Raw genomic sequence first — 24,122 nt, 5'->3', positions numbered from 1 at the left:
CTAGGGAAGCAGCTGGACATTAAGGGCAGCATTTACATTAAGGGCTGCTTTAAGTGTCATCAAAGATTTTTGTGCTTTAGAAAAATGAGGGGTAGAACCAAAATAACCAAAATTTAGGCCAGCATTTTTTTCTGTTCCATATCCACAGCAACATTCACTGGATGATTTGTTTCTATTACATTTCAACTTCTCTTACATCTGCTCTAAACTAAAAAAAGGCCAATTCCTGTTTTAGTTTAGTTTTCTAAATTAATAAATCATATTCTGGCCTTTAATCCTTTGGGTGAGTCATTCACAATCCTTTCCGTTCTGCAATGTTTATTTTGAGATATAACAACTGGGACTTAACAGTATTCAAAATATTCCCAGCAGCATATATTTGCATAGTTGTGTAAAGTTATTATGATCCTAGGTGAATGGTGAGACAATGCCCCAGATTTATACAAGATTTCTTCTATGGCTTTACTTCATTGTTCAAGAACACTGGATAGATAGAACCAAGGGTTGATAGAATTTCACAGGTTGACTGAATTATTTTGTAATGATTCTTCACTATGTGAATGGTTTTGTAATGAACCTTCACAATGAGATTGCATCAGTCTGATAATCTCCAGATGCAACTTCCATGCTACTTTTCTATATTAGATGTTACATGCAAGCTCCAGAAGAGAATTGGCATTGTTTCCTCAATCCACCAATATGATATTTGCCTTGACAGAAGTTACAATGTTCAGTTAAGCAGAGAAATAATGCCATCAGTATCATTGACTGTGGCTTAAATGGCTATTGCCAAGAGGCATCATTAGGGAGGGAAAGACAGATTGTCAAACAAAGAAAGTACTTGAAAAGGAAAAGGCTTATGCAAATTTATTGACTTTTTCTGAAGAAGAACCTAAATCGAAGAAGAGAGGAGAATTAGAAGGTCATACTTGCCAATAGTTTACTTATGCACAGCTGTTAGAAAGATTTAAATTGGACAAGAGTTATGATTTTACTTATGAGAAAACTGACTTTCAGATGGCTTTGTGTACTAATGATGAACATGTTATTGCCAAGATGCATAAACTTTTGTTGAAAATGAATATGGAAGACGAATACATTAAAGACTGTATGCTTAAGTGGGCAAAAAAAAATTGGATATAATATAATATTGGATCAGCGGGAGAATATGTGGAGTAAAGACTTGAAGTTCACTCTAAACTACAATTTGAAAGAAATTTTTACAAGGTGATGTATCGTTGGTATTTAACACTGGATAAATTATCTGAGGTGTATAAACGAATGTCAAATATATGTTGGAGATGTAATCAATATGAAGGTACTTTTTATCATCTTTGGTGGACTTGTAAGAAGGCTAAGAAATATTGGAATATGATATGTATTCTGATTCAGAGAATTTTAAAAATGGATGTACAATTGAAACCAGAGGTTTTTCTTTTAGGTATGGTGGATAAACAGATTGAAAGAAAAGACGGGACTTTATTTGTTTATATAACAGCAGCAAGACTTTTAAATACACAGAAATGGAAGGACTTACAAATACCTATAGCTGAAGAATGGATAGTGAAATTAATGGAATTGGTGGAGATGGTGAAACTGACTGCTTTGATTAAAGAAAAGACTTTGACTGGCTTTGTTTCTACTTGGAAACTGCTTTTGGACTTTTTGCTTGAAACTGAAAGAAATGAAACTTTAATTTTGGAGTTTGATGACTAATATTTTTTATAGTTATAGAAATACTTTGTACTAGTTTTTTTTGTTATATTTTTTATTATTATAGATATACTTTGTACTACTTTTAACTTTAAAGTAAGAGGTGAATGTATTACCTATTTGTACCTGTACCAAAGGAAGTCAGCAGTTACTCTTTTTCTTTCTTTTCACTTTTTCTTTTCTATACTTTAAATTTCATTCTTTTTCTGATCTTTCCTTTTTCAACTTTTTTTCTTTATTTCCCAATATTTTATTCTTTGTTGAAATTTAATAAAATTCTTTAAAAAAAAGAAAAGGTAAAGACTAAGGTTGAAAAGTACATTAGGGCATGGAAAGAGAAAGTCAAAAGCAGAAACAAGGGAGCAGATATAAGATATAAGGGTGCCTATGCCTTCTCCAATAAATTAATATAATTCAGGAGGACTGGATTGGTACTAATCATAGCTTGCATGCAACGTTTTATGTGAAAAACATTATTAATGCACACAGCATATCTAGGATCAGTATCTCATGCCTAAATGACACTGACTAGACACTATTTGTAAGATCGGAAAGAATATTAAATTAAACTTAAAGAACTATGATGCTGACAAGTAACTTCAGAGCTGAATGACCAATTACCGGGATCCAATTACTGGCAAAGATATCTAGCACTTCCTGTAAAAATAAGTACTTTTAACTTATCATAGCTTGGTGATAAAATTGAATTTATTTTTCTAGCACCAGATGCTGTCATGAAGTGGCATTTAGCAAATGATTATTGTGAATTCAGCTTTTGATGAAAGACATTAGCCAAATAGCAGTTTCTGCATATATAATCCCAGAAATAATATATTGGGAAGCACGGCTGTACTTTAGCATAAACAATTTCAGAAATATTGTACATGGAAGTACTCTTGCACACCTATACATATGCACACACATAGACACTGGCTAATAGTTTAACACTTTCCAAATTATTTATTGCTCTTTATTTGCTTCTTGATTTAAGTCTGTACATTTAAAATAAATTAAATTAAGATTTACTAAGTTTTCATAAAATGCAAAATCACAGATAGCAAAAGAAATAAAATAAACATCAATCAAATAAGAATAGTTGCACTTCACAGCAGATACTATTAAAACCTCCTTGGTCAACACTATGTTACTTTTGAGTGTTATTAATATGCAAAGTCACCTCTGACCACATATTTAAAAAACTGCTGCTTCGATAGCCTTGAGAAACAGAAGGGTTGGGTGGTATGTAGAAATAAACATAGCTACTACCCTGACTTTTGTAACCTTAGGATAAAAAGCAAGGAAATAAAAGGCTTGCTTTGACTTCTCTTTATTGCTCATGGCTGTTAGTCCTTCAAGATAGTCCAGACAAGAAGTACAACTATCAGTATTAGCTCTATCTTTATTGTAAGGTTACATTAACAGAATCTTGCAAGTTTGAAAGTATTTCCCCCCCCCTTTACTTTTACTCTCCAGAAAATTAGGGAGGGTCACTTCTAAAACACTTCTCATGTCCCCTCTGCTTCTATGAGCTGAGATAGCTCTTGCCTAATGGTTGTCTGATCTGTGACTCTTCCTCCTGTCTCCCAAGGCCATTCCCACACATCATTACAATGGCAGAGTGCTCAAAACAGTTTTAGGGCCCCGTCCCCCAGAATGTTCTAACTATGTCATGAGCTTAAAGCAACATCCTCCCCCCGCACTTGATATGCAATCCTAATTTCTACCCAGTGTTCACTTATGCTTGAGGAATTCAGCCATGCTTTATATCTATGCTACTCTTCCTTTAACTTTTTAAATGAAATCTATTTTTATTCTTCGTACCTTGAATATTTTGTACATGATCTCATATACAGAAAATGTTCTTTCAGCTCGGGTCCAGTCCCATGTTGTGACCTTGGGTAAAAATACACACGAAAACTAATTACACTGATTTTTCATACAATTTTGAAAATCAATTCCACCAACCCACTTACACCTGCATATGCAATGAGATGGCCAAGAAAACATGCTATGATTTATAGAAAAACATTTTTGTTTTTTTTAAGCTCTCCAGTATGAATTATTTTTGGCTTTGAATGTATTATTCTTGGAAATTGGTAAATAGAAAGGGAGCTATTTTTAAGTTGCTTGTGAAAATATATTAATTTATATAATATATAATTTATATATAATATAATGTATTGGTATTTTCCAAAAATATTTATAGACTTTACTGCTTTTGATGGAAATTGGAAGAACTGCAAAAGGAGGAAGACTTTCTTTAATTTATGAATAAATAACACTATAAATGAGCAGGATCTATTTTCAGATCAGTTTTCTATTGAGGTTGTGTTTATAAATCATTTCCTATTACTGTTTTTTCACCATTATTGCCTTTTCACTACTATCATTTTATATTCTTTTCTGATACAGTGTTGAATGAAAAGCCCTGGATTAATACAAAACCTCTAAATCAATGTTTAAAAAAACATCTGTAATTTAATCATGAAGCAAGATACTGAATGATACTTACTGGAGGTGCTATAAATTTATAAAGTGAAGAACCCCTCAGTGCAAGAAACTTTGGTGTGTACATTCGGTCCTGAAGAGAATCTTGTTCCCGTTCCTCTGTCCAGCCCATGTAGACTATCTGGCATGAAAAACAACACTTTTTGCTTTCTACAAATTATTATTTATATAAAAGACACATACTGAATATTCAAGATGAAAAGACACAAACTGTAACAGACTGTTTATATAATCATCATCTGGAAATTCGCTGGATAATCAGACCTTGTGAATATCCTCAACTGTGCATACAATATATGATGTATGAACATAGAGATTCATGCTATACCATACATGATCCAGTGAGTTATCATACCCTGAATTTGCATTGTAACTATATGGACATTAATAGGCATTTTCACCATCTTCCCTAAAAGAAAATAAATATGATGCAGTGAGCATGATGTTGCAATCAATATGCTTAGGTGGGATTTAAGTTACCATTTATGTGATTCCTGCAAAGGTAAGATCTTAGTTATAGGAAACTGCTATTGACCAGTTTACATTTGTCATTCATCAAGTTGTTAAATGATAATAATAGCTGCTTACATGCATATTAATCTTTCAGTGAAAACTGAATCTACTTCTCCTGAGCAAGGCATTTTGACCCAGTAGATACATAAATAGAATTAACTATGAATTATTAAAAACACAGGCTATTTAATGTGGTAGTAAGAATTTTGTTCATTTAGTAGGTTTTCTCCTTGAAAGAGCTTACAATACTTTATAAAGTTTCTACCACTGTCAGTCATTAAACAGAACAAAGCCATTTATTCTGTGTAGATTCAATGATATTTCATACAGGACCTTTCCCCTATATTAAAGCATTCATGAAATTTAAAAGCAATTCCCTTTGAGATATTATCCCTTGGCTGTCTACATCATGAGATTAGATAGATTTTACACACAACCCATTCTTTTATTAAAGATTTATAAACATAAAAAGGCACTTCTGATTCAGACTGCATAACTGCAATCAAATTATTGATGCAAAACACTGTAAGATACCAGAAGCACTATTCACCTGCTTCCTCCTAAAGCAGGAATTCAAATGATGAATTTAATCCTATACATTTGGTTTAGCTTCTGCTGGTACTCTGTAATAAAATTCATATTGTGAATACTCAAGGCAAAATTGCCTGCCAAACTGTTTCAAAATAACTTTAGTACAATTTTAAAAAATCAGTAGGATAATTTTATAATACTAAAATATAATCTGAGCAGATTATAAACCAGATTGTGTGATGAAAGTGGAATATTCAATATGGGCATAGTTACTACTCCATCATTACTATAATTGTGGTCACTAACCCTTCCAATCTTACACCAAAGGTACTGCCTTCTAATTTTTTTAATTATTTTAATTTGTTTGTTATAAATCATCCAAAATCTCTGTTATGCTGGCAACTTTCGTTATAGAATAATTCCATCTCTAAATCTCTACATTGCAGTTCAAAAAGCCATCTCATGTGACTTCTGATTTGATGTTTTAGTCCTTGGGTTTGAGATTTGCATTAATTTTGCCTTTTATTCAAATAATGGATTCCACTTAGTGATACGCCACGTAATACCTAGGAATAACCTAATAAAATAATTCTAAAGCAATAAAAGGGATGTGTCATTAATAAAGATATTAGGTAATAGTGAAGACAAGAATGACACTTATACATTTGTACACAATAACTTTTCCCTGATATCTATTATATCACTTAAAAAAAAAAAGCCCTCAATTTATCTATTTTCTTGTCATAGAATTTTCTTCATGACTCATGAGTTGCCAGTGCTTTAAGGCACCTGAGAGGCCATCCTACCCAATATATAATTATCTCTCTCTTAAAGGATGTCACCAGTCACCTCTTGAGAAAGCAGGGATGGGAACAAGTAATTTGAGACTGAGCATGAATGCTTTCTGTCACTCCCATTAGAGATCCTTGGGATCAGAATTACTGGCTTGCTGTGTGTTCTCACCCCACCAGCTATTCCTGGTGGCAGGAAAAGATTTTATGCTCTTCTAACTGCATAGTTATTTTTTCCAGTCATTTGCACTAGATGAAGGAGGGGAAGAGAGAGATGAAGAAACTATACTGAAAAATATTATCTCCCTTTTGATTCTTCTTTTCTTCCTTTTGCATTCTCCCTATATTTCCTCCTTGTATGTGAAATAAAACACAGAGAGGTAGAGAGGGAGGTGCTGTCAACTTTTGTCACTGATGATACCCTCACAACAAGAAACTACTGTTTTACCATATCCCTCCACCAGCTGTCCTCACAATACTTTCTCAGAATGATTGATATACTTGTATGTTCCAAAATACCAGAAATTCTTTTTTAAAAAACCTTAAATTGATTTTGGGAATTTTGGACTTGTAGTTCATCCTGGAGAAGGTCTATCTACGTGGTCACTAAGAACTGAAAGCAACTTGATGATACATAATAAAAAACAAACCAAACTAAACCCCAAACCTTGTAATATACAAAAGGCTATAGAAATTAATAATTTCCACATTATTAATATTAATATAATAAATTAATAATAAAAACAAGGAAAGACCTCAATGGAATTATAAAGTAGGTCAAATATTATGGCAATGTACTTGCTTTCATATTTTATTTTATTTTATTTTATTTTATTTTATTTATTTATATATAAATAAATATATAAATAAATATATAAATCCTTTATATATAGGCACCCCTCTTATACAAGTGACTCTTAGAAATTAAAAACAAACCCCCAAACCCCCAAATATAAATGGTGTAAAAATGTTGATATTCAAACAATATAGAAGTTCTTATACTTTAGAAGTTATTATTTACAGAAATTAGTATATTTCTAATTTTAAGCAATCCAACATTTTCATTGATTTTTCTCATTTACCTGTCACATACTTTATTTCTAATAAGTAGTCATGTTTTTCATTCATTTACCACTGGTAGAATCCCACTGCGCTTCTTTCAAAATAATTCTATATTTTATTCAAGGAGAGAATTCTTTGACAATCTCAACAGAGCTGTTGTACACAAGTCTTTGCTTTGTACTTCCTAAAGATTTTGCTCAAAGATTTATCATACATTAGGGTGTTGCACACTCCTCTCATTCCCCTTTAAGATCAATAGCAGAATGTTTTCCATTGTAAAAATCATAGCTGAGAAAGATAATTTTAAGTGGGGCTACACAGAAGCTTGGAAGGTTTAATGAGCTTGGGATAACTTATTAGTGCCAAGCACTGGATATAAAACTGGCTTTGGGTGAGGTTTCTGGGTGTTTAATTTCCTGGGGAACTCACTTAAAGCTGCATAGCTAAATGATGATGTATCACCTTCTCTAGCTTCCAGCAATAATTTGCTATTTGTTTACTCATGAATACTACAGAGTAGTTGAGATCTGTAAAAACCTATTTATTCCTCTTATCTTTTTGTCTATGCAACAAAACGTTAAGCTATTGCTTGTACTATGAAAATTAGCTCACTGGGACTTATCCTACTTTATGGTACACAATACCTTGTTTCAACTTTCTGAAGAAAGTTGAAACAAGGTATTGTGGACCATAAAGTAGGATAGGTCCCAGTGAGCTAATTTTCATAGTGCCTCTATCTAATCTATCTAAATATTCTTTCTGTCTGCTTTTGGAATGCCTATTAACATGGTGAATTGTCTCATGGCTTAAAAACATTTTATTTATGTTTGAGAGAAGTTTTTTTTTTTTTATCTGATGTTATGAGATTAAAACTCCCAGAATTCCCAGCTAAATGACCTCAAGTTTTAGTCTAATTAATGCTTGGTTGGAATATGTTTTGGAAATTCCACATTCACTTTCTTGCATTTCAAGATAGACAAAAGATGCTATGCATTCATAATTAATCATCTCAGATAAATCTGCTTCAAGGGAATATAAAACATGTTGCCAGTGATTATGATTAACAACTGCAAAATATCTATTGTTTCTGCATCTTATATTATCACCCTTCAGATATTTTTAAAATTCAAATTTGTGTAAAAAAGTACTAGGAACATAAGCATCAAAGTTAATTGAATTGGACAATACAGATATAAGATAAAAATGACAACATAATTATGTGGCAGAGAAGATGTCATTTATCTTATAAAAAGAAATCAATGCTTCTAACTGAAAGAGGACAAAATAATCAGAGAATATAATTCAATTTTCAAACTTCAAATTATATATATACATACACACATATACATATATATACAACTACACACAGAGAGACATATTTAGTTATAATTATGCAGCTATGATGAGATAGAAGCATTTTCTCATTTTATTCCTTTACATAAACAGCTTAATGATCTGTGAGTATTTATTTAATTAAATATGCTATATAAATAGCACTACAAGGAGCTTAATTGGCTAACAATAAAACATTGAACAAGAATTTCCAAGCATGGTGTTTGCCAGTACATAAGATACTTCAATTCCCAATCTAGACAACATTCCTCAAAAAGTTGCCATAACTGAAATGAACTCTTCCCAGTTTCTGGTAAAGATCATCCCATCCAACAACATGACCAATCTAATATCAGTTATACAATTGGGTTTGTGCCCAGATGGAAAAAACTCCAATGATCAATGTCCGCTATGAAAGCTTGAACTAAGATGTGATCAACTCTTTTGTGTGGGGTTTTGATAAGGGACTGAAGTAAGAACATGAAACCAAAACACTGTCAGTTTATATTATTATTTTGCAAACAGTGCCAGTGCCAAAATGAGTACTGAACAGGTATTTCTTCAAAACAGCAAGCAGCAATGCGATTACTTATGCCATTAGAGATTTGGATGTATTATTGACATCACACTGATCATTATCCCTTTTGATAATGCATGCTTTTATCAGGAAACCAACACATTTTGCATTCCTGCTAAAAATATCTATTTTTCTTCTTGCTTACACTTGAAAATATCTTTTTTTTAATTAAAGAAGCTCACCGTTGTGCAGTTAAGAACACCCACATTATAGATAGCATGTCAAAACTTTGAAAACACTTGTTTTCTTGATGATTTAATTCTTCCTTATCTATATTATGCACGTTGACTCTCAATCACTCATAGCGTCTCTGGTTTGTCTTTAGGAGAGCTCTGACTTTGTAAATCCCTAATTTACACTTGTGCTTTTCTATGTATTTCTTAAAAGTATGCTAGTTTCTTAACCAGCTCTACCAAATATACAACAAGTAGAATTTGGGAGTGTGGGGTGTGGGGGAGTCAGTAGATGCTGCAAAAAACAAAACAAAAAACAAAAAAAACCTGTCCTAGTATTATTTGGTATTTGAGCTAAATTCCACTACTCCCCAAAACATTATTCTCATTTCTCATTGAACTTTTTCTTCCAAGTTCTGGGCAACATCTGGCAGCTAAACATTTGATAATATCTTCTTCTTCAAAATCAATAATTTAAAAATATACTTCAGAGTTTTATGTGAAAGACCTACGAGCCTGACATATACTAAAGGTAAAGTAAATTAGTATTAACATTAAAGGTAAAGCATAAGGGCAGATGGAGACCCAGAAAGGAAACTGCTGTTAAAACCCTGGGCAGGTTAATATATATTTCCTCTCATTTTTAAAATTAATCTTATAATAGAAGACCATAATTCCTCTTATAACAGAAGATAATCACCTGAAGCCTGATGCAAAACCAGTGATGTAGTTGTGGAACGGATTCTTTTTAATAAAATCAAAGCTAAATTAAACTAAATCCTACCACTTTAGTTTCCCAGATAGCTGATACCATTCCTTTCTCCATTAGATGAAGCAAAAAGGTATATTTTCTCCCAAACAGAAATGCAGATTCATATATTAAAGCTTTAGTTTTTAAAAAATACTTAAAGTAAGATTTCAGGGGGAAAGCCATCAACTGTAATGATGCATGGCACAAAGTTTTGTTGGATTTCAAGGATGATAAAGGAACTCCCCCAAACTTTCACCCACATACAATCATAACTGGTATTTCTTTGGTCTAACAAATGTTCAAAATGCAACCTCTGTAAAAAGTCAGTTGGAGTTTAAACAGAGTAAGGGAGATTGATTTGGAAGGATAGAATTCAGCAACAATCCTATGTGTGTTAAACCTGAGCAAGATAACCTAGTTTGGCTTCTGTGAAGAATATATACTGTGGAGGTACTGTTGGAGCAAAGAAGCAATGCAATTTGCCTTGGCAAAACATGTCTCTGAACACATGAGGTATGGTACAAGGCATCTTGCTTTATTTTCACTAGAAACAAATGCATACACTACCTTTTGTTCCATTGGGTAAGTTGTTGTCACAGACAAAAGCTAAGTTAAATTGCCTTGATTCAAAAGACAGTATAAGGGGGTTAGTTAGTCTGGACATGGATCCTGCAAGGAATAGACTTCAAGCAATGTTTCTCTTGATCAAAGTTTCCTTGTACAGAAAATATATATCTCCAGTTTCAGAAATATCATGGAGTTGTATTATGGAAATTTTGTACTAACCAATACTATTTATTTGTGCCTTCAACTCCCAGACAAATAAGAGATGCACATGGTTATTTATTTATTTCTACATGCCAAATTTCTTAAAAGAGCTTTAAAAAAAATTGTCCTCTTCTCTTTTTCCCCAGTTTTATCTTTGAGTGTATACTGTAGCTAATCCAAAATCACCCAGTTACAAGCTTGGTCTCTCAATGTGGTTAATATGACCATAAAATAGCAAGAAGTAAAACATATCTTACTTTAGCGGGGAAAGCTTGATCAAAGGCTCAACTTTTCAAGGCCTCTGATCTCCCTTCTAGTTTTATTTTTAGTCAGACAACCTTTCTAAAGAAGGGCATCTTCAAATAGAGGACTGATCTCTAAAATAGTACATTTCTATTAGTGTCCTGGTATTCATGTTCCTCCTCTTGTGAGGAGACACCCAGCCTTCTCCACCATCACATTCCTCCATCTTTCAGCAAGTGCTATGAGGAAATTTCCCACCTTTTCAACCAGCATGCACAAACATTGGAAGAGATTTCTGTGCAGGTTCTACACATGTACAGAATCCTTCTTCATTCTTGGACCTGCCACAGGATGCTGATGAGGGTTTCAAATAAAGCACAGTGAAGAACTGGGGTGCCTCTCTTTGCATGGCCGGGGCAAGAAGACCATGTTGCTTCACAAAGCAGCTTGGAGGGCATGCTTCTTTGACTCTTTGCTGAAGGGAAGAACACCTTTGAAGATTTGCCCAGCCCAGCTGAATCTCTACCAAAGTATGTAAAGTTCCTAAGATGCATAGATAGAGCACTCGGCAATATTTAACTATATTTATCAAAAATAATTATTGTTGGTTCTTTAATCATAAATATATCTTACTTCTACTGTTAGATAGAAAACCAGGCTCAGCAGAAATATGGACCAAACATAAAGATCAAGAAATTTAATGTCCATAATTCCTGTAAGCTAGATGAAGCTATAAGATGCATGTATACCGTATTTCACAGACTGGTCAATAAGTAAGACTTTAAATTGCATTGATTTGAGGCAAAACTGATAGTTTTTCTATCCCACAGCTCCTACAATAAACAACACAGCTGTTATGTTAAGCTATATATTTGGAGGTCTGAGGCACTAGATTGAATGTATTCATTATTATTTGACAGGATTTCAATACTCTAATATAAGGAGAAACTAAAATAATGCCAGACTGCCCTCAAACTATATTAAGAACCTCAAAATTATTTTTCTTCACTAATGCATTCTAAAAGCTTAACTATACAGCAATAAAATAATTATCAGAATCAAATTCTTTACTGGACTTTACCCCTCAATGCCAAAATTTCAAATAAAAATAACATTTCACCATATCTATTATGAGACAGAAGTCTTACAAAGGACAACAGTTCAAGGAAGGCAGTTAACATTTAGTTTTGTCTGACATGTAATTCTTAGACTTAGTTCTGCCCCAATATTTTTAAAAAGTCATTTTAAAGAACAAATAAGTCTGATATTTAGTTTTATAGATAAACTCAATGTCTGACAAATAAGCCAAATGACCAATAAGCAGGTGTTTCTAAAACTCATTTGTTTCTTTTGTTACTGAATATAAGACATATTCTTATGAAAACAACTCTGGGATAACAAGGTAATAATATCTGAAACCTGAATGTAAGAAAACCCATACTACTTTAGGTAACCCATGACCTAAATGTAGCTCTGCAACTCTCATTTCCTACAGCATTTCCATGTTCCAGTGCTGAACTTTGGAGGTGGTGGGAAACTATTTCCTAAATACGATTATAAAAGTCCAATAAGAAACTGACTATCATGGTTTTGTCCTATACTGCCCATATTTTAACACGAATAAAGGAAACAGCAATAAACAGAAATGCCTAAAGGCTTCCAGAATTTTTGTCATATGCCTAGGGACATAGTCTGGAAAGGCACCAATATAGGCACCCATTCTCAAAAGAGGAGCACCACAGAGAATCACAGACTGAAGAAATATGGCTTCTCAAAAGAATCTAAAGTGGCAATGATATTTTTTTTCCATTTTTTTTTCTCCCAATTCTCTTTAGGGAGTCCTATTGTTTCGTAAATAAAGCCACTATAACAAATGCAGTCCAAGCTCTGATCTATGCAAAACAATCAATGTTTAGTTGCAGACAGCTGACAATGCAATATGCAGGAATTATCACTGCATAATTGACACCCTGGTGTGCACTTCTGCTTAATTTAACAGCAAGAATCCAACTCCCCTATGTGTTTTTATACATACTTAGCATTAGTTGTTTCGGCTTGGTGCCTTCCTGTTCATAATGAGACGGATCACTGTGTTCTTTGACAACAGATGGTTGCAGGACAAATTTATTTTTAGATGTAGATGTTCAATAATTGTCAGTCTGGGAATGCAGAATTTGAATTTTGAACATCAACAGTTACGAAGAAGTAAAATGATTTTAATCTCATAAAATATCTCAAAGAGTATCTTATAAATGTGTGCTCTGTTTTTGTCAGTCTGCTTTCCCTTGACACCTCCTCCTCCCCACCCCAAGACTGCTGGATGTTCCAGGCTTAATAAACAGCAAGGTATGGTGGTGGCTACCAGCTTCAAAAAGCTGGCTTCAAAAAGGGGTTAGACCAGTTCATGAAATCAGAGTGATCAATGTCTATTAGCCTTGATGGCAGTGTGGTTGCCTTTGAGAGCCATCTTCTGGGAGACTAGTGAGTTTCCTTGTGCAGTTGGCTGGCCACTGTGAGAATAAACTGTTAATGTGTTTGCGTGTTCAATTTTCCAATTGTCTTCCAGTTTACCTGCTTTTCTTTTGATAAATAAGTCCCAGGGAAAGGAATAATGCCATTATAATTGTTCAAATTAAGCCACTGCTTGATTCTAAGACAAACTTTTTTTTAACCATGTTTTGAGATTATCAGCATAAACTTTCTGTTAGTGGGAATGTGAAAAGCTCACAAAAGCAAATCTTCCGTTCAGAAAAGAATTGGGAAGTTCTATTTTCTTTCTCCTTTTTTAAGAGCATGAAATGAACTTAGGAAAGAAAGAGCATACACTCTTCGTTCAGATATTCTCAGAGACTGACAATGTAAATCAGTGTTCCTCAACCTTAGCAACTTTAAGATATGTGGACTTCAACTCCCAGAATATTCTGGGAGTTGAAGTCCACATATCTTAAAGTTGCCAAGGTTGAGGAACACTGATGTAAATGATGGAAACACATTGACTGGCTTTTGATCAGAGTCAAAAGTAGAACTTTACCATCAGTTTCAAGACGCTGGATCCGTATTAAACATTATTTGCATCTCTACATAGTGCAAAAAAGAACTTGAGGGAGAGAGAATTTATTCTGAAGGGTCTCTTACATAAATTCGGGTAATTTTTCAAATATGCCGTCTTGTTCAACTACTTCCCTCTCTCCCGTGCGCTGACCTTTTCAGTTACTGATAAACAGCTGCTCAGGAGTGATGAATTCCAAGAAAACTAAGCACACCTGTGCTTTGTGTCCTAACTTGGCAAGCCAAATATAGAAGCCCTCATATGTCACCTTGATGTTTTCTAATGGAGCCTCCTTTCTTCTGAAAATAATAGAAATTTCCTTTTTTACTGGCCTTTCATTTTCACACTTTATTTTTTTCCCTTCATTGTAAACTCCTTGGAATAGGCAAATATTTCACAGTAATCTGTGCATAAATTTCTATTACTGCCCTTGAAAATCCATGCTTCAGTGTAAATCACAAGATTACATAAAATGAGTTTCTTAAGGGGCATGGTCTTTTTATAATCCTGGAGAGGATTGTTGGGGTTAAATACTTTTGTTTTTCCAAATCAGATTTTAAAAGTTTTAAATCTGTGCTTTTAATAATTTCATTATATCTTCCTCTAAAGAGCTAACTGTGCCATATGTGATTCTTGTTGGCATTTAATTCTCACAACAGCTTTGTGAAATAGGTTGTAAAAGGAAAAACAGTGACTGTCTCAAGTTTCTCAGTAAGCTTCATGCATAGCTATGATTTCAGTAGAAATCTTTCCAGAAATCTTTCTATGTATTTGAAAATAAACATCAGAGTCTACAGCAGTGTTTCTCAACTTTAGCAACATTAAGATATGTGGACTTCAACTCCCAGAATTCCCCAGCCAGCTTCTGAGCAATGTGTGTAAGTTTTTCATTGTAGCCTGGTTTTCCCATCATTTACTCCTTTGTCTTTATTGTTATATTGTTTCATTGTTATTTTTTCTGTGTTTTTACTTTGTGTACCACCCAGAGTTGCTGGGAGTGAGGTGGTGTACAAATTAAAATCATCATCATCATCAACATCATCATCACCACCACCACCATCACCATCACCATCATCCATATTTTGCTGGACATATGAACTGAGGCAACAGGAATATACTAGGGAGTAAAGTGATTATCAGCTTGTGCTGTTTTCTTTCATGCAATTAACACAAAGTTCACATTTATCAACAATACAACTAAAACTGATAACACTAATCTGTATTTATGAATGTTGGACATAAATAATTCATAGTTTGATTTTAATAATAACAAATAAGTAATTTACTTACATCTTTTAATTCACAACAGCAACAACAAAAATCAGGCTACTAACCCCCCCCCCCCATCATGCCACCAACTCCAAAATGCCCTCAATGAGATTATTTCACCAGATACAGAACCACTGTGAATTAAGATTTCCAGATATATATTCCTCTCTTACCTGCTGGTTTACGGGAAAATTCCTGTTGATTTTTTTAATCTATAAAAGTAAATAGAATAACGGATTAGTAAATAAGCTGATTCTATTATGAAAAGCAGTCACGTGAAACAAACTGGCATTGTGATATGCTTCCTCTGTGAAATTGTTAGATTCACACTAAAAGAGTTGTTCATTTTTTAAACAATTTTTTTCTGGTGTATAATGGGCGGAAGGAATGACCTTGGGGAACAGGCAGAGGAGCCACAACCAAGACAATGGTGAGATAAAAGAAATCGCAGTCTGGGCCAGAGCTGAAACCTGAGAAAGAATCAAGACAAGACCCTCCCTAGTTCTCATGAAGGCAAAGGGAGGGACGGGGGAGTGGATTCAGACTTGCAAGATTCTGTTACTATAACCTTATATTAAAAGTAGTACTAGAATGTATAACTTTGGTTTCCTAGTCTGGTCTACCTTGAAGAGCTGACAAGGTGTCATTGCTGAATTTTGTACTTAAATGTTCTCTCATCAAAGGTCATACACTATTGTGCAAAACCACATTCTACTAAAATATCATTTCAGTTTACCTGATTTTACATAACTTTAATTCTGTAAATCTCTGTTAAATAATCTTTTTCTAAACTTCTCACATTTTGTATTGCAGTAATTAAGAAGAAAATGTATATTTATACATTATTACTCTTAGGCTTCTGTTATTGGATAGGGATTTACATACAATTCCTACAACTGTTTTTTTGTTTTCCAGGCTAAAACAAATTGATTTTCATAGAAAAGAAGCAACATTTCACACGTTTCTCAAGAGAAAAAAAAAATGTTCTCCTACAGGAACTTGTCATGATCTGTGATAATAGCTCAGTTTTTATTTTTTCCTAAGAATATCCCCTTACTTTCTAACACCATCTAGCTATTGCATGTGATAACAGCAACAGCAGTGGCAACAGCAATTGTATTGTTAGTCTGGCCACCATTCTTCATTCTTTACAATGTTCAAAACATAAGATCTTTCCAGCTCACTAAGGAGGAGTGATAGCAACCCCCATGAAGGAATGATGTGAAATATTTTGATAAAATATTTGAGAGCCAGTTTGGTGTAGCGGTGAAGGTGCTGGCCTAGAAACCAGGAGACTGAGTTCTAGGCCTCCCTTAGGCATGAAAACTGGCTGGGTAACTTTGGGCCAGTCACTCTCTCAGTCCAGCCCCTCTTCTAGGATTGTTGTTGTGGGGAAAATAAGAGGCAGGAGTATTAGGTATGTTCACCACTGGGGGTGGGGGGGGGGAGAGAGAGAATTTAAAAAATCTGCCAAGTGGCATTCTTTTACTAAGGCAATTTAAAAAAAAAAGAACAATCCCAGAATTTTTTGAGAAATTTTGACTCAGTCTACTTTGAAACAGATTAGTAATAATCAATCCTAAAGCATAAATAGAACCATGAGGATGGAAACATTTTAAAAATTAATATAAATATTTAAATGTTTGTCCCCTTTTATTGGGCTAATAAAAGATTGGTTGTTATAAACAGTTCACCATAGATTAATAAGTAAAATAGACTGAGAAGTAAATATTGAGTACATGAATGCTAACAAAATGCTCTCATACAGCAGATGTGTCCCAGCTTCAGACTTTCAGGAACTCTTTAAAAAACAGAAAATAACAAATCCCCAAAGGATGCAATTCACCTGGCCTTTGAGATCCAAAAGAGAACTGAACTCATTCTAGGTCAATATGTATTTTCTGACACTGTCTCTATTAAGCTTGCAACACAATTCTACTCCACATTATTCTCTGGTGGAACATATACTGTCTTCTTGGAGAAAACTGAGTACTTCTAAGTACTTTCACCTTAGGCACATCAGAAGAAGGCAGAGTACAGGTAGAACAAAATAGAACAAAGAAAACAACTCGAATCTATAATAAAAACAATTTAAAAGACTCTAAGCTGCATATAACCCTACATGTCCTTAGATGACTTCTTTCTGATTCTCCAGCCTTTCTCCAAAGCTGGGGGCGGGCGGAGGTATTTCTTACATGTGGGTCCCAGAAAGAACAAAGGCAAAATGTGCCCCAAATAACTTTATGTTCTGCAAAGCTCATTATTGCCTAAAGAACAATTTCCAGTATTGCTTTAATTTGCATATCTTCTTCTCATTAGATAGTTCTGACACACAGACACACACACACTTACACACTTTTATTTACAAGTGTACCACTGATCTGGCAACAATTTATGAATGTGCCTTTTTAAAAATGGGTTGTATAACACTGGGAAATGATCTTTTCCCAGAAATGTATGATTTTGCAGAGACTTTATATAGTTTAGGAGCTTAATAGGTGTTATAAAGGAAGAGGTTTCAGGTTACAAGAACAACTAAAATAAATCATTATTTACTGATTGGTTAGGGATATACATTTATTTTCACAATTAAAGTTAAGTAACCAGTCCTTTCCCAGACAAAAAAAATGTCCAGTGGCCTGAACATTCTTTTAAGAATGTGATTTCTAAACAACCTAGACATTAAAAAAACAACAACAGGTCAATTCTGTCTGAATGCTTTGCTTATAGGCATAGATATACTGTATATATAAAATAGAACATTGTCTTAGTGGGTGAAGTGTAATGGGAAACTATTGCATTACACTTTGGTCCTTAACATAATGGTGCCATTCTACAATGTTACAACAATCTGCATTCCTTGCAGTGTTGGTGAACTGCAAGTGTACTGACTTAAGTCATGACCTTACAGCCACTAAATGTTACCTAAACCATTGTCTATTAATTTCTCAGAATTTCATGTATTTTTACCCATGTATATTTGAATTACAGTAAATATTTACAAAGATTAATTCCACTAATGCATCTTTGTAAGGGTTGTTTTCCAAAGACTGGACACACCACAGCGTAGCAGATAACTGTACACCATGCTTTATTGTTGTACACATCTTCCCCAACAATAGGCTGTTGCTCTGGGTTAACTCCACCTTCCTAGGCCTTGCAATTTGATGAAATCACATAAATATGTCTTTAATACTCATTCCGTAGCTTGTGATCCTGGCAGTTGACTGATAATCCTCTTGTTTGCCTATAATAGTTGTACGTTCCAGAGGCCACTTCCTGCTTCCTCGTCTGCTTGTTGTCTTCTTCCTTTTCTCTCCTACACACCCACACTTTTGTAGGCTAAGGACCTGGGTCAGGTAAGGCAGCCTATAGACATCAGCATGTTCTTAAAATGCACCAGGTGTGGCTCAATTAGCCAGACATCTGGAACGACAGTGTGGAATCTTGTGAGTAAACTGTGGGAGGGAGGGGGATGGATGGATGGATGGATGGATGGATGGATGGATGGATGGATGGATGAATGAGCCCATCTCTTCTAAAGTTCTGGGTCTGTAAACTTGTAGTGCCTTTTGGTAGAAGTGATGAGCTGAGCCTATCCTTGAGGAAGTGGAGGTTCATTTCTGCCTGGTTGTAGCTGCTTTTCCCAACTGCAGCCAGCAATCCCAGCTCATTCCCTAATATACCTTCCCCCTTTTAGAAAGGCAATGTTATTTTCTGTTCCCCTCTAATATTCTTCTACTTGCATAGGTGACTTCGACAATATTTAGTTAAGTGTCCTACCTTGCCACATTTAATAACAGGATCTTTCCTCCCTTTGGTTTGTTTGACCTCTCTTAGACTGTAAAAAGGTTGCCTTTCTTTGGGTATCTCCTTTTTCAACCTCTCTATGTCTATGTGGTTCTTCCAGGTATGCTGGTAAGTGTAGGGTTGAAGATCTGGATCAGTTCTTTTATATCATCTTTTTGCAATGGTGATAGTTCTTGATTGATTTGTATTTCTTGGTTATTGGCACAATCCTTCATATGTTTGATCCATGAGGTCTTGATGATCCCTATTCAAAACAACAAGTGCAGGGTGGTCTTCTCTGGTACACCATTTCCCCAAGAGGTTGGTATGTTAGACCTTGTATTTTCCACTTCCCATATTGACTTGATAGTTTACAGGATCCTTACATTGTTTCACAATGGTGTAAGGATCCTGCCACTGGGCTTGTAGTTTGCATTCAGGGCTTGGTAATAACAGTAGCACTTGGACTCCTACTGCCAGTTCTTTCTTCTATGCACTTTTCCCATATTTTTATGAGTCCTGTGCCAGGACTAAATGGTCTTGAGCAATCTGGGTTAGAGACTAGAGTTTTTCTCTTTGAGTCAATACATATTCAACCAGGTTTTGAGGGGATTCAGTCCAGTTACTCCAGCTCTCTTTAACATCATCCAATATCCCCCTTGGTTGTTTTCCATAAACTAATTCAAAAGGACTAAATCCCATTGATGCTTGTAGTACTTCCCTATATGCAAACATGAGATATGGTAACCAAGAGTCCCAGTGAGTGGGGTCCTGTCCTGCATATTTTTTAACATGTTCTTGAGAGTTTGGCTCATCCATTCTGTAAGACTATCTGCCTGAGCATGGTATGGACTAATCCTCACTCCTTTTACTGCCAACACTTCATAGAATTGTTTTAGGAGGGTTAATTGAAAATTACTTCCTTGATCTGTCAATAATGATGAGGTATACCTACTCTACTAAAGATTTTTATCAATTCCTCTGCTATGCTTTTTGCTGTAATGGTTCATAATGCAACTGCCTCTGGGTAGTGGGTTGCATAATCACATACCACCATATATACATGAAGGTCCCCTGTGTGCGAATCAACTTAATGCATGTTTTGCTATACTGTACAGATTAGTCGTGTAATGGGAAAGCTATACAGTATTCTTTATTTTTTGTTTTGTTTTGTTTTGTAAATGCAACAGAGGGCTAAGCTGAAAGTATTATATCTGAATGGACATCCTGAAACTATATGGGGTTCATAGCAAATAAGTAAGCTTGGGAAGTAAGCTTGGAAGTAATGGTAGTTAACAAGTCTGCATATAAGGGGCCCAGGTTTGGGACTAATACATTATCTTTTCATAATGTTGGAAGGAACTAAAAACAGTTAGATGAGTTAGTGTGCTGCAGTTTTATTGGACAGCAATATGGTGCAGAGGTAAAATTAGGTTTAAAAAAAGCCCAGTGTTCCTAGCATTTGGAAGACTCAGGTTCCAGGCCATGCTCAGCCACAGAAGCTCACTGGGTGACTTTGGCCTAGTTCCTGTTCTCTCAGACCAACTTACCTCACATGATTCTTGTTGTGGAGAAAAATGGGAGGAGGGCACACTGTGCATTTGGAGTTCCAGAACAAAAGACAGGATGTAAATCTAACAAATAACACTGCAAATAAATAAATCTTTAAATACCTCCATTAATCCAGAAAATGAGGCTTTATGCTTGATTTAACCTTCAACATTCAGTTATCAGCCTGCTTTAAAAAACAGACACAAAAACCCTGATTTTAAGCTTACACAACACTATGCACATATGTATACTACGTCCCTAGGTTCCTAGAAAAAACCATAATGGTATAACTGTACACATTTAGAGTTACATAGTAGGTGAAAACAATTGACCTATTTCACTCCCCAAAATATCTGTTTTATTATTTATTATCTGTTCCTACAATGTTGTGTTATCATTTGTTTATATACGTGATCAAACAGCCAAATTTTAATGGCATTCATGAAAACCAGTGTGGTAGAAACCATTCAGATTTCCATGGCAGAGCTGTTCAACAGAAGAATAGTTCGTAAAAGGGTATTCCAATCCAGAGTTACCTTAACATGAAAAGGAAATGACAACCTCTTTCTAACAATGAGCCCTCACAAAAGAAACAAAGCTGTGCCTATTTTAACTACAAAGAAATACACAAGAATAATAAAAATGTTTTCTCTTCTGGGTTAATCTGCCAGCTACATCAAAAAGTTTTAAGAGCCCATTTCAGTTTGAAGTGTAGTCTTAATTAAAAAATATAGTATTTTTTCTTTAGGTCCCAGGCATGGGAATAACAAACTTTTTCAATTTTCATAAAGCTACTTCTAGCAGTTATTATTTCTACTCTGAAAAATATTAAATGAGACAATTAAATAAAAAATTGTGTAATTTCTATTTAATTAAATAGATATAATCACTATGTGTTTATGGAGGGAAATATCCCTCTCAGAAGCTTGCAAGAATATTTCCTTGAACAAATCCAGAATATTTCATGAAGACATTATTTTTTATTAGTCCTTTAGTTTTTCTTTAATGTATATTCAGTTATAAATGGAGGGTTTATTTAAGAAGTCAGATACCATCTACAAGTGATGTGTGATCAGCTTGTCTTTTAGCAGACATCAGCTTCTCTTGCTTTGTGTCAGCTGTCACTCACCATTATAAAACTGATTAATTCACCTCCAGGAATCTGACGTTCTCATCACCACAGCATATACTGTATATCTAAACTGTTGCTGAAAAAGCAGCATGACATTTTGGCAAAAAAGCATATTAAAACTGATTTAAGCACTTTCTCTTCTGATTCCAGAAATTCAGTCCCATTGTATCTGTTATTGTTGCAACTTTTTGACATGACTTCCTACACCAGTAACAATATTAGGGTTCCTATAGTCAAATATTAATAGATTCTGAGAATTAGCACATATAGTACACATTGTTTTAAGGGGCCAATCAGTTATTTGCCTTCACTGTTTTGGACATCAGTTTAACTATCATTAGAAACTTGTCTGAAATATTTCATAATGAATGAAGATACAGAGAAGGGTCTCATGAGAATGTTTGAACTGCATTGACAGAAAAGGACTGTCAAGGCACAGGATATTTCTATACTGAATAAAGGAAGGATTGTAAAAAATTGAATAAATTGTTCTTTGGCTGATTTATTTAAAAATGGATTAAATTATTAAAAATTTACCTTCCATTTTTTGAAAACTACTTTTTCATAAAATTAAAACTTTCAATTACAGCTTCTGGAATGGTGATTTCACAAAGCCACAGTGTTCTAAAAATACTGATATTTATGTTAGGTTGACCACAGTTTTTTACTGAGAAAATTTACTTTCAGGAACTGATTTACAATATTCAGAACAACTCTCATTATTGTATTTTTGCATTTTTAAAAGTCCTTAATTCACATAAATAGGCATTTTAGTGGAAATAATATTCTGGCATGCAGCTTAATGTAAGTAAAGTTCTGGCATATTAGAATAAGAAATATTTAAACAGCCCTTTAAAATAACCTAGGAAGTGTTTTAGCAAACCAAACAAAGAACCTTTGCAGAACAGTCTGTTTGTGGATGGAACTGATGATGAAGCTTTCGACTGTATTGTAAGCGAGGGCCCTTTGCTGCTTTTACAGAAAGAAAGCCAAAAGGTGAGGAAGGAAGAAAAGATACAAAAAGTTAAAGCTAAGTTAATTCTTACCTTAGATGAAAGTATCTGCCGCCAGTTAATCTATCTATCTATCTATCTATCTATCTATCTATCTATCTATCTATCTATCTATCTATCTATCTATCATATTTATAAAGCCACCCATCTCACACAAGGTGACTGTGGGTGGCAACAGACCCCTTCCCAAATAATTTTTTTTAAAAAATCCTTCTATGTTATTTTTAATTCTAAATTTAAATTGCTTATTTAAATGTATAATCTTGTGAGGATAACTTAATTTAAATAGCTCTATCTCTTTCCCTGTTCTTGAATAATTACTTTCTCCACACAACTTGCTTCTCAACCTATTTTCTAAAACATGTAATTTGAAAAGGCCTACAGTGACTTCAGAACCATTCCTGTATTGTCAGCCTTAACAACAAAACATCTTTCTATCTTCCATATTTTCAGCAGGAACTAAAAGAGGATTAGTTAGAGAGAATACATTCCGAGTTCTTGAGTGGTTCCATGGAAGATGATTCCTTTCTGTCAATTTAAGATATTCCATTTATGGCCATGTGGCACTAGAACTATCATGTTTAAAATAATGCTTTTAGCATCAATAGAATAAGAGCTATGAGGCAAAATTCAATTCCTCTTCCCCACACACACACTTGTTCATTATGTTCCCCAGAGTTCGCAAAGAAGAATGAGCACACATACTCAGAGCAGGAACTGAGAGGACTCCTATAGTTAACAGACTAAATTTTACATTCCTCTTACATAAGTATGGAATAGTTTGCAACCTCAAGGATTTATTTTGTTATTCTAAGGAATGAGCTCATAGGATATTTTGCTCTGCAATTAGCATTTTATTTTCTGAATGAAAGTCAGTTGAAATCTTACTTGTGGTTGCAGTAAAGTGGATTGTCGCATCAACCCATACACCTGCTTATAAGTCAACTCCAGTGAATTCAAAAAGATTTACTTCCAGATAAGCATGAATCTTATTTGCACCATTAATAACAACCCTCCTCCCACACTCACAAAAAAGTAAAGATCAAATTAGACATGCAGAATTTTAATTTCCTTTTTTTAAATGGAAATGAGAATCCCATTTGCTATCTGAATTTTAATTGAGTCAATATATGTACCATTCTGCCATAAGCTCATTCTAGGATATTATAAATAATGTCCATATGCATCAGGAAAAAAAAATCAACCTGTACTCATTTAATGACCACTTATTCCGTGACCATTGAAACTTGCGACAGCACCAAATGAGTGGTAGTTACAACTGGTCCTTGAAATTCCAGCCATCACAGTGCCCTGTGGTGACATTTGGGCACTTGGCAACCGACCTGAATTTCTGACT

General features: G+C 34.4%; 1 protein-coding gene across 1 annotated transcript in view; it reads right to left on the bottom strand.

Annotated features, from left to right (window-relative positions):
* Nucleotides 1–24,122, bottom strand: part of SNTG1 (syntrophin gamma 1) — a 121,456-nt gene that overhangs the window by 42,658 nt on the left and 54,676 nt on the right. Inside the window, exons 11-13 of the mRNA XM_007426567.3 lie at nucleotides 15,454–15,492; nucleotides 4,226–4,342; nucleotides 3,535–3,606 (exon numbers count right to left, since the gene is read on the bottom strand). Of these exons, the coding sequence (XP_007426629.1) occupies nucleotides 3,535–3,606; nucleotides 4,226–4,342; nucleotides 15,454–15,492 (228 nt within the window). The remainder of the gene's footprint in view (nucleotides 1–3,534; nucleotides 3,607–4,225; nucleotides 4,343–15,453; nucleotides 15,493–24,122) is intronic.

The sequence above is a fragment of the Python bivittatus genome, unplaced genomic scaffold (assembly GCF_059951505.1).
Source record: "Python bivittatus isolate LINGU-HERP-01145 unplaced genomic scaffold, Pbiv_v1 ctg000840_np1212, whole genome shotgun sequence".
Taxonomy (NCBI): Eukaryota; Metazoa; Chordata; class Lepidosauria; order Squamata; family Pythonidae; genus Python; species Python bivittatus.
Note: the sequence above shows the minus strand (reverse complement) of the source record. Positions and strands in the feature narration are given on the sequence as shown.